Source organism: Nothobranchius furzeri, chromosome 16, assembly GCF_043380555.1.
Source record: "Nothobranchius furzeri strain GRZ-AD chromosome 16, NfurGRZ-RIMD1, whole genome shotgun sequence".
In the NCBI taxonomy this organism is placed as follows: domain Eukaryota; kingdom Metazoa; phylum Chordata; class Actinopteri; order Cyprinodontiformes; family Nothobranchiidae; genus Nothobranchius; species Nothobranchius furzeri.
Window position 1 is genome coordinate 33,652,933 of NC_091756.1, and position 25,026 is coordinate 33,677,958.

The 25,026-nt window shown below is 40.0% G+C and overlaps 1 protein-coding gene across 1 annotated transcript in view; it reads right to left on the reverse strand.

Moving 5' to 3' along the window:
* Positions 1-25,026, reverse strand: part of mybpc2b (myosin binding protein Cb) — a 30,864-nt gene that overhangs the window by 2,257 nt on the left and 3,581 nt on the right. Inside the window, exons 3-29 of the mRNA XM_015963342.3 lie at positions 21,946-21,963; positions 20,088-20,108; positions 19,442-19,462; positions 8,498-8,566; positions 8,249-8,397; positions 8,053-8,170; positions 7,908-7,956; positions 7,718-7,777; positions 7,425-7,591; positions 7,161-7,293; positions 6,446-6,570; positions 6,221-6,326; positions 4,816-4,985; positions 4,442-4,607; positions 4,256-4,362; positions 4,141-4,170; positions 3,902-4,044; positions 3,619-3,778; positions 3,433-3,537; positions 3,139-3,327; positions 2,893-3,027; positions 2,506-2,673; positions 2,269-2,357; positions 1,968-2,163; positions 1,373-1,512; positions 1,137-1,296; positions 921-1,057 (exon numbers count right to left, since the gene is read on the reverse strand). Of these exons, the coding sequence (XP_015818828.3) occupies positions 921-1,057; positions 1,137-1,296; positions 1,373-1,512; positions 1,968-2,163; positions 2,269-2,357; positions 2,506-2,673; positions 2,893-3,027; positions 3,139-3,327; positions 3,433-3,537; positions 3,619-3,778; positions 3,902-4,044; positions 4,141-4,170; positions 4,256-4,362; positions 4,442-4,607; positions 4,816-4,985; positions 6,221-6,326; positions 6,446-6,570; positions 7,161-7,293; positions 7,425-7,591; positions 7,718-7,777; positions 7,908-7,956; positions 8,053-8,170; positions 8,249-8,397; positions 8,498-8,566; positions 19,442-19,462; positions 20,088-20,108; positions 21,946-21,963 (3,131 nt within the window). The remainder of the gene's footprint in view (positions 1-920; positions 1,058-1,136; positions 1,297-1,372; positions 1,513-1,967; positions 2,164-2,268; positions 2,358-2,505; positions 2,674-2,892; positions 3,028-3,138; positions 3,328-3,432; positions 3,538-3,618; positions 3,779-3,901; positions 4,045-4,140; positions 4,171-4,255; positions 4,363-4,441; positions 4,608-4,815; positions 4,986-6,220; positions 6,327-6,445; positions 6,571-7,160; positions 7,294-7,424; positions 7,592-7,717; positions 7,778-7,907; positions 7,957-8,052; positions 8,171-8,248; positions 8,398-8,497; positions 8,567-19,441; positions 19,463-20,087; positions 20,109-21,945; positions 21,964-25,026) is intronic.

Genomic DNA, 25,026 nt, shown 5'->3' on the forward strand with positions numbered 1-25,026 from the left:
GCTGTTCTCAGAGCTCAGGGATCTGTGAAACGGCTCAAAAATGGTCCTTTTGGGCCGATCCAGTTCAATGGAAACACATGCATGGCGCGAAGGTCAGATAACATTCCACAGAAGTTCCGAAAGTGGAAACGAGCCTATTGGGTATGACACTGATTTATTACTACTGTATAATAGAAGCATACTTAAAAATGGCCCCAAAACTAATGTATGAAACATTGTCTTTCCTCATCAGGTCTAGTGTTTGTTATTAAAGAGGTCCTTCACTGAGAAGCCATTTATTACTTATTTTTAAAAATGATCGGTCACTCTGATTTGAACATCCTGATGGTGAAAAAATTCTCCTACATCGATCTCCGGCATTAGCTTCTGAAAGAGAACAGCAGGTGAAACTCTAGGTTTTAAAAGGCCATGAAAAGTCACTTATCATTCATGGATTCAGCCTTCTTGAATGTGATGGGGAAGGCTGTTGGTTTAGCATCCAGGAAAAAGCAGAGAATGTCTCGGCTAGTAGAAGCTAACTGTTAGCATTAGTAACTTCATAACATGGCAGAACTCCTGCATGCTTGACTTCTTTATGGAGATGAAACATCAACATGGCAAAACAGAGTCAGTGGTAGAGTCAAGTTGCTGTTAGCCTATCTGTGGTGAAATGTCCAAATATCAGGAAATAAAACTCCAAATCTTGTCGCCTGAAGCTTATTTCTCCTCTGGCTGAGTTCTCTGTGCTGCAACAGGCACACTAAAGTTGTTTTCCCCAGAGTACAAATGACAAAGCATTCCTAGACCAATGCAAATGTATTAAATTATGAGGGAAGGACCTCTTTAAAAACACTTTACTGTTGCTAAGTATGGGTAGAGGTTTCCTCCTCTTTCAGTAAACCCCACACTCACTCCTCAGCTTATTTTGTCTTGTACGGTACCTTTGGAAAGCCTCTGACGGAACAGCTGATTGCGGCGCTGTAACCAGCTACGACGGATTTGTCCACCAGAGGCTGAGTAAACTTGGGTGCACACGCCATGTCTTTCTCCTTGTAAGGGTTTGGTTTGTAGTCCAAACCTATGAAAGGGAAACACCTTATGAACTTCAAGTCTTGGCTAATGTGGTAATCTAAACCCACACACATGCACCGTCACACCTGTCTTGGCGATGAGTGCCGTGTTCTTGCTTAAGCGTGGCTCCTCGCTCAGGCCACACAGGTTTTCACTGTAGACTTGGAACATGTACTCATTACCCATGATCAGATCTGACGCTGTGCAGTTTGTCCGTCTGTTGTGTTCATAAATGGTGAACCACTCCTGGAAAGGTTTGATACCATGAGGTTAGAGTGGATCCGGGATCCGTCTTAACCACTTTTATTTCGCCCAGTGTTACCTTGGTTTTCATATCAGCTTTCTGGATGGTGTATCCAGTGATCTCACTGTTGCCGTCATCTTTAGGGGGGTCCCACTCCAGAGCTGCGTTGAAGCCCCAGACATCTGTCACTCTCACGTTCTGGGGAGGTCCAGGCCTCTCTGCATGGATCAAACAACTTTTAAACTCTGTCTGATTAAAATTTAACACTGTTTGGACTACTTTTTGTTAAAGTTTAATTCATTAGGACAAGTCTCTCATTGAGCTGTGAAAGTTGGTAAAAAATGAGTTTCCAAACTGCCTTGAAGCATTTGCAAGGGTTCTGACTTTTCTTGCATAAGAAACTTGATGAGTACCACTTTACACAAGGCTCACTTTATAAATGTCTAATAAATCATTTATAGATATGTCATCAATTATTCTGTAAACATCTGATATATAACCAATATGTGTTCATTATTATGCATTAATTAACAGATAATTTTTTTGCCAAATCGTCCAAAAATGTGAGACAAATCTCTTCTCCCCATAGTTGCCAACAGTTTCAGTCCGGTGAGGAAACGTAGACGTCAAGGTTGCTGAGAGAAAAATGTCATTAGGAATTTGTGAGTTTTACCAATAACTCTGATGACAATGGAGGCTTTGTCCTCCATGTTCTCAATCTTTAGAGTCAGCTCGTATGTTCCGGAGTGATCTCTTTCTGCTGAACGGATGAAGAGAATGGTGTCGACGTTTGTGCTACGAACGTTCACCATCTTGGGGTCGAGTGGTTTACCGTCCTTCAGCCAAGTTGCAACAGGGTGTGGTTTACCCTACGACACAAAACATCACTCGTCAGAGGTAAATAGCTCCAGTTCCTAATTCAAAACTAGTTTTTATGCCTTTAGCTTTGATGAACTAAAAAGAACGTTCCTAACCTGGAAAGGGATGGTCAGATTTATCTTGTCTCCAACTTTCCTGATGTACTTTGTTCTCAGATCGCGGGGAAGGCGGATCTTTGGGTGTTCTAAAGCAAAAACAGACATCTAATAAAAACACAAGACACGACGCAAGAATGCATTTCTGATAAAGAAACAAAAGAAGACTTAAACCATGAAACTCCCAATCAAGGTAAGCCTTTTTTCTTTGTGGAAACCCAAAGTCCTTTGACTCACCAACAATCTCACGGATGGTAACAGGCTGTGACAGTATGGCGGGCAGACTGCGTCCAGCAATGTTTACTGCCACCACCCTGAAGTTGATCTTCTCCCCTACAGGAAGGCCACGCACCACAAATCCCTGCTTCTCACACAGATCCTTGTTTGCAGCTACCCACTCAGTGTCTGACACACACACACACACACACACACACACACACACACACACACACACACACACACACACACACACACACACACACACACACACACACACACACACACACACACACACACACACACGCACGCACGCACACACACACACACACACACACACAGAGATTCTTGTAGTAAACCAGTGAGTGGGATTCTAATCTTTTCTACTTTACAATGTGATGTCAGTACCTCCCTCCTTGCAATACTCAATAATGTAGCCATCCAGGCCTCCCGCTCCAATCTTCTCCGGGGCGAGCCACCTCAAACTGCATGTGCTATCTGTCACATCGTGCACTGTCAGGCGCGTTGGCTCACTAGTCGGGGCTGAAGTTGGACAAAGACATACCTGAGAGAATAACTCACTGGTCTGGCTCAAGAAGGGTGAGAAACAAAAGACAGGCTTGGAAATTTAAAGAAAGGAGTGTGAAGCTTTACCGATTGGCATGAAGGGTTTGGAGTTAAGACTCGGCTGAGACAAGCCAATGCTGTTAACGGCAAACACCCTCATCTCATACAGGATTCCTTCAATCATCCTCTTGGCCTCGTATGTAGTGGATTCGTAAACGTCGAAGTTGAGTTTTGTCCATCTGGAGGAGCCTTTCTTCTTTCTTTCCATTAGATAACCTGATGGAGGAAAAGCAATGTCTCACTGTAAGGAATCAGAAATGTTGCTCTTGAGATTTTCATAGTAGACCCTTTTTGTACTGGACTCTGACGTTCATCAGTTACCTTTGATTGGTGCACCACCATCAAATTTAGGAGGTTCCCAAACAATGGTGGCACAGTCCTCTCCCACTCCTGTGCACTTGACATTCTCAGGGGGGTCGGGAACATCTAAACCAAGACAACAGTGTGATCAAAACAGAACAAGTTCATTTAACACCAGTTGGTATTTAAATGTAAACTTTTCCTTACCCACAATTTTGACAAACAGCATAGCCTTGTCCTCTCCAGCAGGATTGGTAACGCAGATCGTGTAGTTGCCCTCATCGCCTCTCTCTGCACCTTCAATGACAAAGCAGCTCAGGTCTTTCCTGGCCTCTACCCTCACACGCCCTTCAGTGTCTGTGATTGGCTAAAAAATAAAATAGGGAATCATGGTAGAGGTCAGAGGCCTTTCCAGTTTAATCAAAATACCAAATCCAAATGTTATATTTAAAACTTGAAGTGCAGTAGGGCTTTTTTGTCAGGCCCTTACTTGCTCGCCCCTAGACCAAACACACGTGGGAGCCGGCTCTCCTGTGATCTCCACATCCAGACGAAGCTTGTTCCCTGCTACAACTATAATGGTGTTTTGGGAGACCATGTTTCCAGTAGTGTCCAGGTGGATCTTCGGAGGATCTAATTGAAATTGTATAAAAACAATGATGCTCAGAACAAGAGTCGGCAATTTTAAAATAATTTTGGTTTGATACGGCCTAACGTTGAGAAACATACCTTGTCTGGGTACATAGTCAATCTTAATTTCTGCATCAAGAGAAGACAAATAATATAATTACCATCACAGTTGAATGAAAAATTTGCAGATATAAAAGTTTTTGTTCTTGCGCACCCAAAAAGTTCAGTTTGGCTGAAAGCGACAGAGCGTATCCATCAGGAACAAAAGTGTAATCTCCAGCATCTTCTGGCTTCACGTCATCGATAATCAACCGGTGGAACCTAAAACAAGCAGTAAATACAAGTTAAAAAAAAATCATTACATGTGACCTAGAAACAAATGTGTCAAACTTTTCCTCACCTTCCAACGTGAGTCATTTTTATGCGTTCGCTTGCTAGGACCTCCACTCCATCCTTGAACCACTTCCCCGTGACTTTTTCATCAGACACTTCACACTTGAACACTGCCTGATCTGTTGCTTTGACTGTCAGATCAGCTATGTCCTGCAACACCTCCAGCTCCTTTTCTGAATGAACCAGAGCAAATAGCATGAGAGCATGTCAGCTTGGAAAAGGATGGTAGCATCCCGACACACGCTGTCACTGCACTATACGTTCAGTGCTGAATGTTTAACTGATAGAAGTGGTCTTACATTTGAATGTTTTATTTATTTTTTTTTTAACTTTTATTCAGAAACACAATAAGTGAGATTTGAATATGTTCCCCTATGGTACCTTCCACTTCCAGTTCTCCTTTAGTATGCCCTCCATTCGTCCAAGCGTGGTACATTCCAGCATCATCCAGTGTTGCCTCCAGGATGACAAATGTGTGCTTTTTCCCATCCTTTTTGAAGCGATACTTTGTGGAATCCTTGTCTTTTTGAATCTCTTGATCCTCATAGGCCCTTTAAATAGACAATTTAAAAACAATAAAGAGGTTTTGAATTTACAGGTGAGAAATGATACAACATATAAACTAGGTCTGGACAGACTATATGAAAACATATTTATTGCTGTTGAAAAACAGAATCTTGCTTTGGGTTTGTGACTCTTTTAATTAAAGTTACATTATGTATGAATTAAGTAAGAACTTCTGGGTCGCTCCTATTACTTTATTGGGATATTTGCAAAATTCAAAACTACAAATTCTGGCGCTGCAGCACTTACTTGCTGCAGATTCGATAACTATGCTTGCTGACAGATTGGAAACAGTTACTACGTCCTACTTTGGTCATTTGAAAGGACGAAAACTGTCAACCTCCAGTCGACTGAGAAGGAAATCTGTTTTAGTGTAAATTTCCTTCAAACATGATTGAGGCATTATACGGTGTGGATTAGTCATTTAATCAATACTTTTTCAGTGGTCTCTAGTAGAAATGAATGCCTTGCAGGCACAAACAAGCCCACAGACCCCTGGCCCAGCATCAGTGCTGTGTTTCAAACGGGAGGATTTGGAGTGTTTTTTCCTGGTATTTGGACATCTTGTCTCAGATTGTTTAAAAGCAACACAACTCTACCACTGACAGTTTTCTCGGGGACATGAATGTTTTACCTCTACAAATAAGCCTGGAGGAGCTTCAGCCACGAGTCTGAGTTGCTAATGCTAGCAGTTAGCTTCTGTTGAAAGAGATGTTCTCTGCCAATTCTGGAACCTAAAGCATGACCCTGTCATGAGTCAAAATGGGTAAGTCCAATTCACAGTGTGATATAAAGCAGTCAGGCTTTTCAAATCCTACAGTTTCACTGTCTGTTTTCTATCAGAAGCTAATTAAGGAGAAGAGATAGGTAGGAGACTATTTTCATGTTCAGCCTGCATGACAAACTCAAGAGTAACTGATTATAATCAGAAAAAATCATTAAAAAATGTATTTTCACCTTTAAATTCCTACATGTTGTATCTTTTTCACACGCAATCTACCTTGTGGTGGTTTACAGGCATTGCAACTGAATTTACCAGTAACACAATACATTTGTTTATTTGTTTGTTTATTGTTTTATTTTATAGGCAGTAGTAAAGGATTTGTATTTTTTCCCAGAACAAGCTGAGTTTGTTTGTTTAATTTGTAAAAATACATTTAATCATGCTTTAAAATCCATTTAAATCATTGGGCTGCACATCTTCTGGAAAGTGTTCACTAACCACACCACATGAGCTCCCTCCTCAGACACCTCAATCTCAAACTCCACTCTTTCTCCCACAACCACGTGGTAGTCGTCCATCAGTTTGGTGATTGTCACAGGAGGCTCTAAATAGAAAATCAGGAGAGGTGAAACTTTGAATATACCAGAAGCACAGAAAGTTTTCTCTGCAATTTAAAGTTAATGGACATGTAATTCGGTAAAAAAAATAAAAGGTATTTCACACCTTTGACGTAGACTTCTGTGGAGCACTTATCCTCACCAACCACGCACTCATATGCAGCATCATCAGCCAGGTTGGTCTTATTGATGGTGAGCGTTCTGATGTTCCCATTCGCCTCCATGACATACCTTGTAATAAAGAGTCAGCTTAAATTGTAGACTATTTTTTTAAATTATTTTGCATCATTTTTATCTCATGATTTCCCTAAAACCACTCTACACATCTATCTTTAATCATCTAATGTTTAATTTCTGGGTTTCGTCAGATATTCTGTTTATGTGTTTGAGTGTTTCCATCCTAGAAAACTTTAAATGTGGAAGTTTTAGTCCTGAGGGGCAGCCATTTGCATGGAGCAAAAGCACTCTCGCCTCCTGGGAAGCTGCTTATGACCACCTAAAAATAAAACCTGCAGTGGTGGAGTCTTCTCCAAGTATGACCTTGTGGCAAAGATAAAATTAGCTCAATATATTTAACCCTCTGGAGGCAGGCGTTAAAACCTACCTACCTGGTTACTCCACATACGTATTTCATGAGCATTTTTTAACTCAGAAGTACCCCTGAAGGACTTAGTTGTTCGTCATTTAGAGCCTGAGAGGGTTAAAGCACTCCATATCAAGCCCATATATGTTAGATTGTAATAGAATTTATACTTATTAAAAAATAATATATGTGAATATAAACTAGTGATATCTGATGAGCAGTGATGTCAGGAATGTACTTGGCTGAAGGTTTGATCTCCTGGCCGTTCTTCAACCATTTGACCTGGACATTAGGATCAACCACCTCACAAGAAAGCACTATTTTCTTCCCCTTCTCCACCGTGTAGCAGGATTCAAGCCTCTTCAGGAAGGCTGGAAGAGAATTACCACACATGTTCATAAACATTTTGGATTTAGCCCACTTCTCCCTCCCGATGCATTTCTGTCACATCTCATAGCCCTCCACATCTCTCCCTCCCCTCCACAGTGGTGACCTGACTTACCCTCACTATGCTTGGGCTCCTCTTTCATCTTCTTTAGACGTTTCAGCATGCCCCTCAGGTCAGTGATGCCATACTTAAAGGCGATTTTCTCATACTCGCTTGGGTGGGCACTTTTAAGTAATTCCCAAACATCTATCTCTGGTTCCTCTTTTTCAGGTTTCTTCTTCCTGTCAGTCATAAAAAAATGGGACAGATGTGGTGGAAGAAGAAAAAAAAATGGATGTATATAATAGAAAGCAAGCATTATGCTTGTGTGGTTTTGACTGAATACAAAATAAATGTCATATTTTTACTTTTTTGTGGCTTTCAGCAGAGCACTAAAGTCCAGATCTCCTTCATCCTCTCCAGCATCTCTGCATGTAGGGAAGCACACAAAACTACCAGTGAACCTCCAATACAACAAAAATGGTCTAAGAGTTGTTCTTCTGCACTAGAAACAGTTAAGCGTCTGATGCATTCCCTCAGAAACCCCAAAGCACTCACGCTCTCTTGAAAGCAGACAAAATGTCTGCTTGATCGTCCTGATGCGCAGCTGTAACGGGAGAAGTTGCACACAACACACATTAATGTGAGATCAGGTCAAAACATCAGTCGCGGCCTCAGCGGGCCGGAATCCATTTTCACTCACCTTCCACCGAGATCTCGAAGGTGGAGCTGTCACAGACATCTTTGGCTGACACCTCGCACCTGTAGCCCCCAGCATCTCCGGGGACCACTTTGATGATCTTCATCTCATAAGTATAGATCTTGGCGAGAAGACAACGCTCAATTACATGCTTGGTTATTTCTGAGAAAGCAGGATCAGCTCACCCAGAGACACGCACCTTAGTATTTCTGTCATAAGTTTCTTTGAACTGCAAGTGTTTTCCAGCCTTGCTGGCAAGGTCCAGCCACTTGCCCTTCAGCCATTTCATGGTAGGTTTTCTCGTCAGGGTGCTCGAGTCTACCTTCGCTACAAAAGTCATATCCGATCCTGCCATTTGCAAAGAACAGCAATCAATTGTGACATTTTGTAAATTGCAGAAAGCCCATTTCCTGATGTCTAAAAAATTATTTATCCATCTGAGTCTGACCTGCAACAGCGGTTATATTACTCGGCGGCTTCTCCACAAACATTCCAGTGAGCTGGGTGGACCCAGGCTCTGAAACAAAACACAAATAATAAAGTTAGCTCAATTGGCAAATTAGGTCTGTGGCTTCCATTACACACAAGTGCTGCAAATGGGCCCAGTGCTTCAACAATAGCCAAACTATGTAACAAATCAAACACCAACAGACTCAAACTCACAGGTGTAAAAAATCTCGCCTGAACACCAACAAACCAGCTTTATAACAGTTAGAACAAATATGTTATACTTGATTAACAGATGTGTTCAACATTGCCTAGCGAAGAAAACTGGCTTTAGCTCCTGCTCAGTTCATGACAATTTCACTTTTAAGATTGACAGATACATTAAAACGCTTAAAATTATAATTATTTAAAGTTGAACAAATACGTTTATAACATTGTAATACAATTTATTGCTAAACATTAAAATAATAATGGTTAAATTGACCTTGCCACTAGTAGTACTAATATATTCCAACATATATCAGATGACCTATTCAGGATTTGATAGAGGAAGTTATTGACAAAATAACTAATCCTGTTTTTGTGGTAGCGGTCTTAGGAATAACCATGAAAATATGATACCATTACATTTGTTTGGCTAAGGAAGCTGACACCATATAAATGGTAATATGTGACTTTGTTTTATGTTAAAGACCATTTTTAGATGCGTGTACATGGATGCCTTGTGAGTCGATCTATTTGGGAAAAAAGCTCTGGCACTCCCGTTTCAGGAAGCAGAAGACGGCAGGATTTCGAGTCTTATATTCGATATTCGACATCTCACCTCCAATTAGCCAACAGCTATGTGACTTTACCACTGGCTGTTTGCTTTGCAATGCAAATGTTTTATCTCTACAAATAACACAAACCTGGAGGAGTTCTGCCATGTTGTGGAGTTGCTAACGCTAGCGGTAAGCTTCTACTAGCCAAGCCATGCTCTGCTATTTCTTGGAAGCTAAATCAACAACGGTCTTCCCCCTCATGAGCCAAGATGGGTGAGTTAATTTTCAAAGTGACGTGGAACTGATCGGCTTTTCTAATCTGGGTTTTCCCGTCGATTTTCAATCAGCAGCTAAAGCAGGAATTATTGGTAGAATATAGCTTTCATGTATCGTCTGCATGTTAAACTCAGAGTGAACAAGCGTATTACAAAAATAAAAAGTGAAAGACTGTTTTTCTGTGAACTTGCCTTTTAAAGAATAATGGGATTCAAAAATTCAGGCAAGCTGCCTTCCAGACTTGACCAAAGGCTGAAGTGAAGTTCTTAATGAAGATTTTTCAATATTTAATGAACTTTGTGCAAACTATAACATGTCTTTAACTGACGACCTTCTCACGTGTGGTTTTACCAACATTTGGACAAGTCTTTAATGTTTGTGCACTTAAGAGTTGGGATTTAAATCTATCCTGTGCCTTTATTGCATCACAGTGACAGTCCAAATTATAAATTACACCACATATTTGTCAAACACGTACAATGCATCCTTTTGTGTTCCATCACATTGTCATGCAGCTGACAGTTTGTTGACTGTAACATAATTCATTTGTACACCCACACGGCTAAAAACAGACACCCCCGTTTAAACAAATGGTTGTACACCCATCTGAAGCTATACTGCACCATAAGTCTCCACGAACTCATTCATTTAAAAAAGCTCTTGCTTGAAATTAGACCGAATTGTTAATTCGTGACAGGAAATCGACATATTTCCAAGTCTAAAATCAAGCAACAATTGATTGATTAAATATAAACTTGAAACAAAAAGAATGCAAATTTGTAATTGATTGATTATTTATTTGTTTTGACAATGCATCTCAGCAATAATTATATACAGTTGATGAGCCTGATTAGTCACCCTCAGAAATAACAAAAAGGTATGTTTTGTAAGGATCATGCATTCGTAGCATAAGCAGAACCGCCAAATGTGTCGGTTTGCAATAGTCTCCGGTTGCGTTTCACTCTTGTTTTTTGTTTCGAGTGCTCCCAGGTATGTCCCAGTCATGGATGACTGCCTGATGACAGGTCTAGGACAGCTTGGACATGCCTACAGTGATAGCGTGGCGGAAACCACTACTTGCACATGTAGCTGTTTTGTTCTTTCCACAGAGCTAACAAGTTATACCTCGTGTAAAGCTAACTAATCCGTCTTTCCAATTATAACAAAACAATTGCCGAGATGCACTGTTGCATTAAACAAATGATCAACCAAACAGAAATGTCCTCATTTCTTTGTAAGATTATTACATCAACACAGCACACAGTCAAAAGAAAACCAATGTATTCATGATGGTATAATCATGACTTTCTATTAAATACACAAGAAGTAATCAGACATGATTACTGGTAGTTTAATCCTCAAACATTAGATAAATTATTTGAAATGACTTTGAACTCTTCCATTGGACTGATCCAAAAGGCTGCTAAACTCCACTCAATGCTCACTTCGCACAAGCAGAACTCACAATTCAATTCATTTCAATTTAATTTGTCTTTGAAGAAAATTACTATACTCATTTTTTGCATTAAGAAACATATAAGTGTAATTCATATAATGCACCCTAAAGGATTTGTTATTTCTAAAAGATTGACAGTTACTTCAGTAGCACTCACACACGCCTAACCAGCTGGCCATGTGATATTAATCCTGTACACTCTACACCCTTGTGTGCATGGCTGAAACAGGCTTGGAAGGAACAGCCTTACACACACACACACAAGTACTACTTGTAATGAATATGCCATAGGCGGTCTCGGTGTAATTCAACACCCCCATTGGAGACGGGACAGATGATCAAACAAATCATAAATATCAAAAAAGAAGCTAAAAGTAACAGTTACACGTCATGAAGGAGACTTATCCTCTAGCAGAGTTTCCAGACACATAATTTTAGATTTTGTTTGGGTGAAGTGGTCACAAATAACGTCTTGTTTCTGGGCCCAAGTACGGAAGCTGTGAAAGGCTTTTTTTCTTCTTTTCTGTGTAACCGCTTAAGAATCTGTGAGTGTGTGTGTTTTCATTGTTTTTAGAGTATCTGATGTTGTCCTTGTAGGGAGCCTAAGTCACGCCCATCTACTTCAAGTCAATAGCGTTAAAAACTCAAAAACTCTATTTTCTAATCCCGTTTTTTTTATGTCATAGATTTCACATATGATGTCTATGAATTTTAAAGCTGCATTTTGATGCCAAGAAAGCGCTTATTTTCAAATGGAAGTCAAAAGTTATTTTAGAATTTGTATCAAAATATGTCCAGGACTACAAATGCGCATCACAAAATTGATGTCATCAAAGCAGTCATGGAGAATGGCAGAGGGCAAAATGGCTGTCAGTTTGGCAAAACACGAATCCTTCTTTCAAGGGCAAAGAACCACCATAAATCTGATCATGTGGTAAGTAGCAGCTACGCTAGAGGAGAGGAGATTCTGTGGTGACGTCATATATGAATATAATGCCTTTATTGTCATTGAATACAGCAAAATTTAAAAGAAGTGCCATCTTCTATGGTGCATAAAAGTGATAAAAACAATAACCAAATAAGGATGCATTATTGCACGACACATGACATTACACAGTTTAGAAGGATAATGAAGAAAGTCATATCTATACTGTATTTAATGCACGCATTGCTTTTGCGTAGAAATAGTTTTTCAGTCTGTTTGACCGTTCTTTTAATGACCTAACATTTCTCCCGGAGGTCAACAGGTCAAAGTATAAGTGACCCAGATGAGATGAGTCCCTCACAATGTTGTTAGCCCTCCTGAGGCAGCGGGCACTGTACAGGTCTTCCAGGGAGAGAGAGCAACCGATGATTTTTTGGGGTTGTGTCGTCCACTGGAGCGCTTTCCTGTTTGCTGCTGCGCAACTGGCAAACCACACACACAGACACCAGCTATTTCTGAGTAAGTTTGCTGTCAGGAAGTATAGTCTGTGCTGTGCCTTCTTAATGATGGTTGTGGTGTCAATACTTCAGGTTAGGTTTTCCTCTATGTGAACGCCCAAAAACCGCAAATCTGTCACCCTCTCCCCCGTTTCCCTCAGATGAACAGGGGGCTGAGTGTCTGTCTTGCCTTTCCTTCTGAAATCTTTAACCAGCTCCTTGGTCTTGGAGGACTTCAGGACCAGGTTATTATCAGAACACCACACTGACAGTTACTCCACCTCATCCCGGTAAGCAGACTCATCCTCCTCAGAGATGAGCCCCACCACAGTGGTGTCATCAGCGAACCTGATGACAACATTGCTGGAGTGTGCTGGAGTACAATCGTACATATAGAGGGGATAAAGAAGCGGACTCAGCACACAACCCTGGGGAGAGCCGACGTTCAGGCCAAGGGCAGTGGAGGTGTGGGTGCCTATCCTCACCCTCTGTGGGCGGTTAGAGAGGAAGTCTTCAATCCAAAGACAAATGGAATCAGATATTCCCAGGTTTGACAGTTTAGTCACCAGTCTGTTGGGGAGGATGGATTGAACGCCAAACTGAAGTCCACAAAGAGCAAACATGTATAGCTCTCCTGCTGCTCCAGGTGGGACAAAGTAACATGGAGGGCTTTGGCAATGGTGTCCTCCGTGGACCTATTGGTTCTATAGGCAAACTGATGTGTGTCAAACCTGGGTGAAAGAGTTGAAGTTATTTGTATCTGGATCGATTTCTCAAAGCACTTCATGATAATAGGAGTCAGTGCCACTGGACGGTAGTCGTTTAGGCTGCTTATGATGAGCTTTAAAGGGAGTGGAACAATGGTGGATGACTTGAGGCAGGGAGGGATAGCAGCTTGAGACAGTGGCTGGTTGAAGATGATGGTAAAAATCCCGGCCAGTGCCGCTGCAGTCTTCGATTCCACAGCCCTCAGCATGCGTCTCACTTCATGCTCCTTTTCTGTGAAGATGTGACTGCTGTGGGATGACAGGTGTGGTGCAACCGTGTCCTGTGAAACAGCCTCAAATCGGGCAAAAGAGCAGTTCAGCTCCTCTGCCAGTGAGGTGTCCCTGTCTTCAGCTGAGGTACTGGATCTATAGTTGGTGATATGCTGAACCCCCTGCCACACCTGCCTACAGTTATGACTCTGGAAACAGTCCCCAATCCTCCTCTCATCAACAGCCTTTGCCTCTCTTATGCCTCTCTTCAGGTAGGCCCTGGTGACGCTATACAATGCCCCTTCATGAGACCTGACCTGGTACGTGCAGATGTCTGATTTGTAGTCATATGAATTACAAATTTTAACTAGCTGATAAATCTCAAAGTACGTGACTGGCATGGTTGAAACACACATCATTAGTTTTCATTTACGCTGAAGTACAACCTATGTGTGATCCAGGGCGTAAGGCAAGGTGGATTAGAAAATAACTCCTTTAGCCCTGTTGACTTGCATTAATTTTTTAGTTCTTCTGTGTACCCATGAGCCGACCGGAAAGGGAGGAGAATAAAGCTTGGTTTATGCTTGATGCATGTTCTGTCCGCTTGGTGATGCGGCTCGCGGATGGAACACGCTTCACAACTTGCAGCGTTTATGGTTCATGCGGCTTGTCTCTGCGGTGAGCCAATATTCTCCCAAACTGAACGGGGCAGCATGGAGCTTTACAGCATGCATCCAACACTACACCGTAGTATAAGTAAAAATTACTGTTGTTTAAAACATGGCATTCCAGCATTTTTTAACAGCGTCCTCGTCTTTTCCAACAGTGCAAGCTATTTCTCTCCAAGAATTATTAACAACATGTTGATCACGGTGATCTTTGAGAGCTGAATCATACAAATGTCTGTATTTATGAACCTCTGCCATACTAGTTCTTGCCAGTCCGCCATGTTTTTCCGCGTCCGACCGTCCGCGTGGTTAGAAAATTTCCTAGGTGCGCAGTGCGGAAAGTTTGGGCCGTGCAGAGGTGCGGTGGTGAGGCGTGGTTGTTAAAATTACGCAATTTTGCCGTGCGGAGCCGTGCGAACCTCGCGGACGCGTCAAGCATAAACCAAGCTTTAGGCCCCCTTTCTTCAGTCACTCCTTGCATTGTTTATACTCCCTGATTTCCTATATTTTTTATTCTTAGTTTTTTTTTTGTAAAACCAGTTTTAAACTCTGCAGACAGGCTTTTGCTTCTGTGAAGACTACCTTTAAATTTCTCAATTGGCATAAACTGATTGAGCGTTTACCCGACACAAGGCTGTTCTTGTATCCTGCCACAACCACTCATCATTAATTGTGACTATGATCATTTAAACAGATTTTTGTTCATTTGTTTAGAAAATATTTATCCAAATTATTTGTTGAAGTACTGTCAGCTTACCACTAGGTGGCTTATAAAAATCTAGAGGCTGGATCCTTCCAAGTACGCAGTTATAGGCTGATTAGTTCACAGCAAAACAACAAGGCTGTCCAAATTCAAAAGATACTCAAAATGCTTCCTTGAATGGTTCCTTGTTTCCCTCGACTTTCAGGGACGTGTCCCGTGTATCCTTATTGGCAAAGGCTATCGCATAATTCATTGTGGGCCAATAATAGTGGATGAGGTGGGTATGTTTATTAATATTAATAAAATCAGTGATCAATGAGATTGTGTTATTAAGCTTTTTTGTATGGTTTTCTTTTCAAACATTATGAGAAAAGTTCTCGTAAATGAACTCATACAGTAGGTCCCACGTTTCTTCGTGTATTGCTACTAAGTTTATTTTTACTTCTGCGCCACCCTGTCATGATTGTTTGGCAACAGAACAGATGTCGTGGTAAGGGTGGGAATAAATAAGACGTTCAGGTTTGTCCAAATTCACTGTCGCTTATTTCTGACCATAGCGGTTGAGGAAGGACCTAACCTACGTGGTAAAACTACCGGTAAGCACCATATGCTAGAAAAACAAACTCTGAGAGATAAAATGTGAATGCTGGTACTGTGGATGACTAGCCTGGCAGGCCAGACTAAATAAATGTATTATTTAGTCTGGCCATGCTCCACTGATGGCTCTCGGTTGTGGGGCGGGTTCTACCGTTGTCTTTCAAATGATCTCCGCATTCCACTGGACAATGAATGTGACATACTCTTGTTTCACTCTGTTGCATCATCCCACCCACCAGGCATATAGTGCGCCCTGATTGGCCCACAAAGCGGATAAAGCTCTGTGATTTGTTCACTAAGCAGATAGAGCACTATGATTGGCCCACCATTATGGACCAATCACAGCTCTTTATGTGATTGAAACCCCTCTAGAGAGCTGTGATTGGCTAGCCAGAGTCCTGGTAGGAGCTGCAGAGGTTCCAATGGAGCGTGCCTAGACCAAACTTTGCAAAGCAAGAATTTGGTCTAGTTCACTAGGCTAGTGGATGACTGGCTTTGGACAGACCCTATAGCTCACATTTACTGGGAGATGCTAAAAGAAGCCACACATCTTACAGATGAAACTCAAAAAAATTTAATGTCGTGCAAAACTTTGTTAATTTCAGTAAGGGCAAACAGGGCCCAAACCAAGTTCTGAGTACATATGCATGATTATACTTTTACAGAGGCCCAACATTTCAAATCATTGTTTTATTGATTTAATGTAATATTCAAATTGTCTGACATTTTGAATGCGGGGTTTTCATAAATTGTACACTATAATCATGCAAATTATAACAAATAAAGCCTCGAAGTATCTGGCTTTGTATATAATAAGTCTATATCATGTATTAGTTTCACTTTTTAAGTTAAATCACTGAAATAAATGAACTCTTGCACCATATACTTATTTTTTAAGTTTCACCTGTGGACAGGAAACATAAATGAAGAAAGACAAATTAAAAATATCCAGAGTAGTGTAGATGGGGCCTTAGGTAAATACCATTGTATCTGGCCTGCCCACTGGTCACCAGAGGTGGGACCGAGTCACTGCTTTGCAAGTCACAAATAAATCACAAGTCTTTCCAGTCAAGTCTCAAGTCAAGTCCAAGTCAAAGACAACCAAGTCCAAGTCAAGTCCAAAGTCAATGATGTGGAAGTCCAAATCAAGAACAAGTCCTCAACTTTGAATTTTCAAGTCATAATCAAGTCATCTGTCCAACTTCAATTTAATGACAATGATAATAAATAAATTCCAGAAATAAAGCTTCTTAAAACTTTATTTATTTGCTCAAACAGGCAGAAGTGCAACTGAAATAGATTATAAACAAAGTGCTGCTGCATTTAGCAGTAGAAGATCAAACCCAGAACGAAGAATGATTTATGATTGTTGTCCATGCCGGGCCACTTTTTTGCTAAAATATCAAAAATGCTCAAGTCATGATCATGTCAACAGATGCAAGTCGATTCAAGTCATAAATATTTATAGATTTTATCAAGTCAAGTCAGAAGTCATTAAAATAATAACTAGAGTCTGACTCGAGTCCAAGTCATGTGACTCGAGCCCACACCTCTGCTGGTCACTAGAATCATTAATAAAACTTAGTATGTACAGTATGCAAGTTTTAAAAATGTAGCCTAGATTTAAAAAAAAATCTTCCTATAGAGTTAGGTAAAGCACCATTTCTGCCAAGCTACCATTGTTCACACTGGTTTTCTAATGCCACGTTTCACCAATCGGTGGTCTGAAGTGTTTCCACCTCACTGTATCATGCCTCATTTGGAAGTTCTGCAGTTAATCCCAAAATAGTACTGGCTACGTGATAACACCTTGCAATGGAAACCCAAAACAAGCTAATCCGTACTGAGCCCTGTGCCATCATTTACCCCCTTTAGGCATAGTAAGTACAAGATGTTTCACACATCTTAAAGAAACCTCAAGAAATAAGCAGCCTCCAGTTGCCTGAAGGCGCATTGCTTTCATAACGCCTTTCCATCCAGTTGACCAGGTGCCCAACTCTTCTCTATCCCAGAAAGACTTGGCAGACAGCGACAGCCTACCAAGATAATCAACGGGATGTATTTTACAATCAAACTGCATGGTTGTGGCATCCAGTTTAGTTAGACCATCTCAACGTCTTTGAGCTATCTAAACATGACCCCGACACTCAGAACATGCAGGGTTTGAATATGTTTATGGGTTTCTTGGTTGACTTCACTGCTTTGTCTTGTCCTTGCAGCCCATTCAGTAAAACTTAATCGAAAGTTGAGAAGCGACCATAAAAGTGTCATCAAATCAGATGACATTGGCATGTTAGCTGTGACTCCTGGCAGTGTTGGACTTGAACCACAGCTGTGTTCTACTCCTATTGTTTAGATTCCCTGAGGGACAGAGATAAATGAGAGACCAGAACATAGGTCACAGATGGGGGAGTGGGCCTTTGTGTATGGAGAAATAATATTTAGAGCTGCTGAAAAAGCAAACAGCAACATTTCAACATGAGGTGTCTAGTAGTGTGGAAGCATGTCAGCTGTAGGGCATGTGTGAATGACACAAGGACAGATCCCACACTGAATGGATGGATCTATAAGATTGCAGGCCCTTTATGTAGATGAGGTAGTTATTCCAAGCTTCTCTTTTTTAGGGTGATTGTGAAAGACCTAAGATAAATACTACACATATTTTTGGGTGACTTGAACAATGATCACATCAATCTTCCAAGAGCACTCATTAAGAGGAAGGCCATTTTTGACCAACATTATCTAGGACTTGAACAACCCGGGGCTTTTTCATTTTTTTAAAGGTCGTTTCTGCCCAATGTGTTGAACTTTTGGAAGGGCAAAATACTTTCACAGATATGATTCCCAAGCTGGGGTGGCTGAGCTTCTGATGGTCAACGGGTATATTCAAATTAACCAATAAACAATCTTTTGTTAACAAAAAGTAATTTTTACCTAAACAAATAATTTGATTTAATTCCCATTTGGTCTCTGTTGATTTGCAAGTCTCAATAACTCAGATCATAGTTAGTTGTTCTTGCATAGTATTTTCAATTATTAAAGAACAATTTAATAAAAGCTATACATATTTTTTTAAATATTACCTTCACAGAGTGTGCAGAAAGAAAGTTCTGTTACAGAGGTGTGCAGAAAGAAGGTACTTTCCTTCAAATGTTATATTTTAATTAAAAAAAATCAAATATTTACTTTGACGACGAGCACGACTGGGTTTATGTTTGCATCTACCATTCAATAGAGGGCACCACTGCGTTGCCAGTTTGCTCTGCAAATCAAGGCTGGCCCTGTGGAAAATGTTGGATATGTATACATATATATATATATATATATATATATATATATATATATATATATAGGAGAAAAAAGATTAACTAATTCATCTTTGGAACAGTAAACTTAGTTCAAATTTTTTTAATTATGAACTAAGAAATGAACTAGTTTGTTTTAAAATGTATGAACTGAACTTTGAACTAGTTCATTTTTTTTAAACAACCTTTCCCAACACTGCCCGTTGGCTGGAGACCTTGTTTTAATGTTTCAACTACAACCTCCACTCAATAGATGTCGCTTTGGTGTTTGTGTTTCATTATCAACCTTGAACTAATTATATCTAAACGTAAAAAAGACTGTGTTTGCATATGGCGTCTAACTTAAGACTTATACTGCAACCAGACACCAGGGGGAGGTATTTTGGTATTAGCTTCACCTCTCTGTACAATACACACTGTGCTTGCAGCTCTCCAGCATACAAGAAGACACATTCTTAGGTGTTTTGATCAAGCAGCCAAATAAATAATTTGATTATGTAATTTTTTTTACAAATGCCATTTTGTCCTGTTTTAAAAACTCTTTAATCAACAAATTTAAAACAAAATGATCAAACTATGAAAAAAATTTATGATTTAAACAGAGCCTTGTCTCAGTCCAAAATAAAGAATTCAGAAGATTTTCAAATAATCTAGATAATTTACCCATTTTAAAATCAAATAACTACCTAAATTAAAGTGAAATTACAATTACTGACACACAAACGAAACCTTTTGAGAAACCTAAACAAATTTCAAGCATAGATTTCCCTTTTTCCTTACCATCGTCATCAGTTTCTGAACCTGCCACAGACAAGGAAGCAAATGAAACTGAAAAAAGCAGCTGAGAAGCACAAGCTTATTGCACAAAATGATGCTACACAAGACAACAAACACAGATGAGACACAAGCAAGCAGCTTCAAATTCTACAAAACACCAACAGATTCAACAAGGATAGACAAACTTGATTTTTGTCAGTATATCAGCATGCAAACAAATAGAAATATTTAAATAATTAGTTGAAGCAGGTATGAAAGAAAAATATGTTCCTAAATGCTATAATTTGGGAAATATCTGTAGAGAAAACCACATACAACATTTGTTGTCCTGCATATTAGTCGCATGACATAAACAGCAATGCATAGGCCACATAGAAAATTAGTGGAATAATAATTTGATATTGCAGTTTAGCAGTCACCGCCTGTGTTATATGAATAAAAAAATGAAAATTTAGCATATTTGTGTATACATAATGAAAAATTATGCGAAGATCATCTAAGACCAAAGTGCTCATGCAGCTATTTCCATTTCCACACTGTGTGCAACATGTATGCATTCCTATGTGCATACATCAAAGTGATTATGTGGAACTGCAGTCACTGCAGCCACGTCACATTATTCCTGAGATTTTTTTTTTTTTTGCCTTACCTCCATCTGCTGGGTGTGCATCTGAGAGAAATGAATGGAAGTTAGCTTAAGGGCTCAATAAGCTCAGGAGCTATTAGTCAAAAGCTAAGGAGAAAGTAAGTAAACACATGTGTGATAATTCTTTAATCTACAATGTAGTGGCAATGTTTTAGCATGGGCACAAATGGACAAAATTAGTTTCTGAATACAGAAATATAATTTCACAGCTGCAAATGAAACAGCTTTTACTTTGCCACATGATGGATAAACAACAGCAAATATGAACCCACAACTAAAGGCCTACAACCACTTGCAGATATTTCCTCACACTCTACATGCCTCCAGGAAAATGTAGTTTAAAGGGCAGCATGAGAAACAGCCTGAAAATGTGTCCATTTGCACTCAGTCACTTTGTAATAAGGTCCTTTCTGCCTCCTGTACAAATCCATTACATCAGACATTATTTTACTAACCCTTGCATTGCTGTTAATTTCTATTGCACAGTTATTTTTGGTAGACAAAACATGTTGCTCGCTCTAATGATGATTTATTGTTTACACACGTGATGTGGGTTGCTAAATTGGTTATTACAAGAAGTAAGAAATAACATTAAATCATCCATGTTGTTTAACATAGTGATGAATTTCGAAACCTACATTTTGAACAATAAATTAACACTATACCCAGTAGAGGAAAACATGTTCAGTATGATCCAAGGAATACATAGTCCACCTTTGCATGCAGAAATATGAGATTTTATGAAATGCTACATTATTAAATGGAACTGCAACAGAGGTGCTAAACATGTAATGCTACATTTGGAGTGGTGTAAATAGTGTTTGCCTGGATCTTTACTGTAATTTTGACTTGTTTTAAAATGAAGGCAAATAATTTTGTTTTGTCCACACTGTAACAATCCATTAGCATATCAGAGCTTGTCAGAGCTAATCTTTGTTTTTTCCGAACAGTGGCCGTTCAGTTAGCTATCTACTACAGGTAAGATACCTTCTGCAGAATGCTCCTTAAAATTATTTAAGTTGTTTTTTTAGATTTAATTCCCCCAACTAATGCATTTTAAAACACTCATCTTAAAATAGACAAACTACGAGTCAGAAACTACCTATCTATCTAGCCATAACTCTCAACCTTTCTTAGCTGATCTGGGAACCTGATTTACAAAGCTTGCGCACGCACAAAACAGGGTCCGAAAACTGCGTAGGGGACTTTCCACGCAAGCTTTGTGTTTTGAAAAGAAAAACTTGACATAAACAACTTTAAGCAAACTTTGGACCTAGCATAAGCACATTCTGAAGATGGTTAGATGTTTGATTTAAGACACGTTTTCAGACTTGTAGACCCTTGCGCGCACACACAAAACCAACTGCTGCTGCTGATGAGCTGACATCCTGAAGGAAATAAATATGATACAGATTCTAACAGCTGAACAAACCACTGTCACAAGACCACACTCATCTTTGATGTGTGGAAACCAGCAGTTGTTTTATTTTTTCCCTGCACAGCATCATCTGTGTGGCTCTGTAATTTGAAGATGGTGGAGTAAACAATTTCACTAATGATGTAATGTGCAACAGAGCAGGCTCTGAAACGCCTGGAGGTATAAATACACACACTGTATATACAGCAGAAGTTTGATGCCATACATAATTCAAAGAAAGATACTCTCCCAACACAAAAATATGTGAAAATTACAAATGTTGCACACTGATTACATGCTGTTAGACGTCTGCAGGTACATGCAACGAGCTACTGCAATGCTAAGTGCATGAAAGCTGGGAAACACCCCAGCACTGTGAACATGTCATGATGAAAGAATGTGAGGTAAACAGAAGGTCAAAAGGCGTCGCAGATGCTGACTTACCCTCCCCCGCTGGTTTCGCTGAGGACCAAGAAACAGAACAAGAACATTTCAGTATTAAGCATCAAATGTTTCACTTACAAGGATTTATGACATTTTAGGGTTCTCAAAAAATTGATATAAATAATTCTAATGACCCAGTGACCAGTCAGTGTGTATTTTTGTAGTCCAAAAAAGAAAAATTAAGTCTGCAAACAAGTAGAGATGTATGCAAATGTAATTAATTGAATCATGGTAAATTTAGCATTTGCAGTAATTTTTTGGAATTGTATAGTTTTCATCATCAGAAGCAACTTGGAGCTTTTCTGGTGAATTCAGGGTCAAATCCAGCAAGAAGGCATTCCCATTTCTCCCATTTGCAAATGTGTAATGTGATTTTGACTGCAATGGGAATGTTTGGAAAATAAACAGAAATTTGGTTCAGAGCCTCTTTGGTCTTGGCTGTGCTTTGGACTAATGATTAGCTCATCAGCGCTAACTCTAAATAGTCTGTAGATGTTTAATTAAATGTTTGTCTTGAATTTACGACCTTCAATAAAACTGTTCATTCAAGAATGTTTAGAGTATGGTAAATATGATTCACTTAAAACATGACCCACCAGGTAAGAGTATATCGACCTTTGACACTTTTTAAGGCGTGCGACATTTGCAGTGGATATTTGAAACGGATCTTCTGATGAGTGACATGATTCAAAGACCAAACTGGAGGCTCAGGGGGTCCCGTTTAAATGTGAGGAGAGCTGTGGGTGTCATTGTTGAGGCCTAAATCTGGTAAAAGAAAATTCTCAACTAAAATAGAGGGATGTAATATACCCAAGTCCCCCAAGTGTTTCTGTAAGGGTCACTTCAATAGTTGGTAAAGGCCACGGACGGTGTCTTATGACCCCCCTCCCCAGAGTCATGCCACGTTCTCCACGGCTGCACGCGCTTTCCTTGAATAGTCAGCCAAGTCGACTCTTAAGGGCTTAACTGTTCTTATACAATTCTGCTGCGACTTCAGGAAACACAGTCATGCATGCCTCTTTTTCAACTTGATTAAGAAACATGCAACAAGACATTTCACCGCCACCATCAGTTTAAGGTTCGGAACACTGAAAAAACGTTTATAATGATTATTTCTGATTATTGACCCTTTGCACTTACGCCACCTGATCAAGTGGGTCCACCATATCGGAAGGCAAAGGAATAGTAAACAGTGAGTGAAACGAGTATTGAACAAAGAGAAATGGGGCGAATTACCAATAAATAATATAAACACATCTCATTTATAATTTCAGGTACATCACAGTCCGTGCCTGCCTTCCTCATTAAAAATATGAAGGTAATCTTAACCAGTATGTTTTTGCTACAAATCCCAAAACACTTTGAAGGCTGCTAGTCAGTATGATTGATCGCTGAGGTTCATCTTCATCCTTAGTCCCCATCAAAGACAAACTGAGCTTTCATCCTTGTCTGTTGGTGCAGACTCACCCGTCTTGATTAATGACGGGGAAGGCTGTTGTTATTTTAGCATCCAAGAAATAGCAGAGAACATCTCAGCTGGTAAAAGCTAACCATTAGCATTAGCAACTCCACCACACAGCAGAAGTCCTCAAGGCTTGAGTTATTTGTGGAGATAAAACATCAGCGATGCAAAGCAAACAGAGTCAGTTGTGGAGTCTCGTTGCTGTTATCCAATCTGAGTCGAGAGGTCCAAATATCATTTAGTCCTACCGCTTGAAGCAACTTTCTCCTCCACCTGAATTCTTTGTGCTGAAACGGGGGCTTCTTGTTTGCCCTGAGTACGACTTTCAACGCATTCATTCCAACTAGAGATCACTGCAAGTGTATTGATTAAACGAGTGCTTAACACCTTTTAAATCAGGCTGGCGTTTGTTTTCACAAATGCATAAAAATCACACTTCCATGCAGAGATGCTCCTCAGTGCTGTAAATATTTCATTCACCCTGTCAGAGAATGTAACACCTGTGTTGAGTGTAAATCTACAACAGCATCTGCTAAGCCAATCCACTAGGGGGTGAGAATCTCCGAGATCTTCAACAAGTTTGGGACAAGGCAGGGTAGCAAACCTCTGAACAGCTGTTCCTCACAGGTTCATCGTTCCCATCTGAGACTTTCTGTGGTTTCATGTGCAAAACTCTTCTAGACGTATAATTAGTCTGGTTTTTAAAGCTGGGTGTTGAGTCCTAACGCTAAAAAGGATATCTGGAATAACCTCTCTCTTGCATTTGGGTCTTTTTATCTATGTAGTGCAACATTATTTTCTGCACATCCAGCATGTGTTTTATCCATTTTAGAAATGTCTTACAGACCCGTAGCCTTCACTGCCTTGTTTGTTTACATCTCCATGTCTACTACTGACAGCCTGATTTACACTGTGTTTAATGACTCGGGCATAGAGATAGTCTGAGAGTCTGCAGGCAAACTAAAACTTTAAATGCACTAACCGAGGGTTAATGCAGATATGCAATCAACAAATACTAAACTGCCTGTTTTCTCTTCTACTGCCTGATCCAACCTCATTTATTTATTTATTTATTCTTGGCCAGATAATGTATTGATAGACAGTAAAACAAAAACACCCTCATCACATTTAAAATGGCTCTCCAAGAGTCTTATTGATTTATACGTTCATTTCTGCCTACTGTTATCCAAATTGCGCACCTTCATCTTTGTGGTGTGAAGGCAGAGCTATATGGAGGGTTTGGCTGAAAAGGGTCATTTTCGTGATCATCTGCACTCCTTTCTGCTTCGCCAAAGTCTCTGGGAGGGAACGGGTTTTGCCTTCTTAATTTTATGTTTTATAAAACCCTGTTCATATAGAATGCTATAGCCTAATGGTCATTCCTGGCGGGGGTTGGGGGGGTTGCATGGTTTTGATGCTGCAGTTTGCTACTTTGTAGCATGATAGACCAGTAATAGTTTTGTGCATCACCATCAGATGTGTTCTGAGGGGGTGTGGGAGCTGTATATAACCTTATGATTTCTTTATGCAGAAGCCACACTTTACTAAGCAGGTCTTCTAGTCGAATTGTCACTTAGCTTTGTTTCCACTGTGCCTGAATCAAATGAGTATGAAATGCT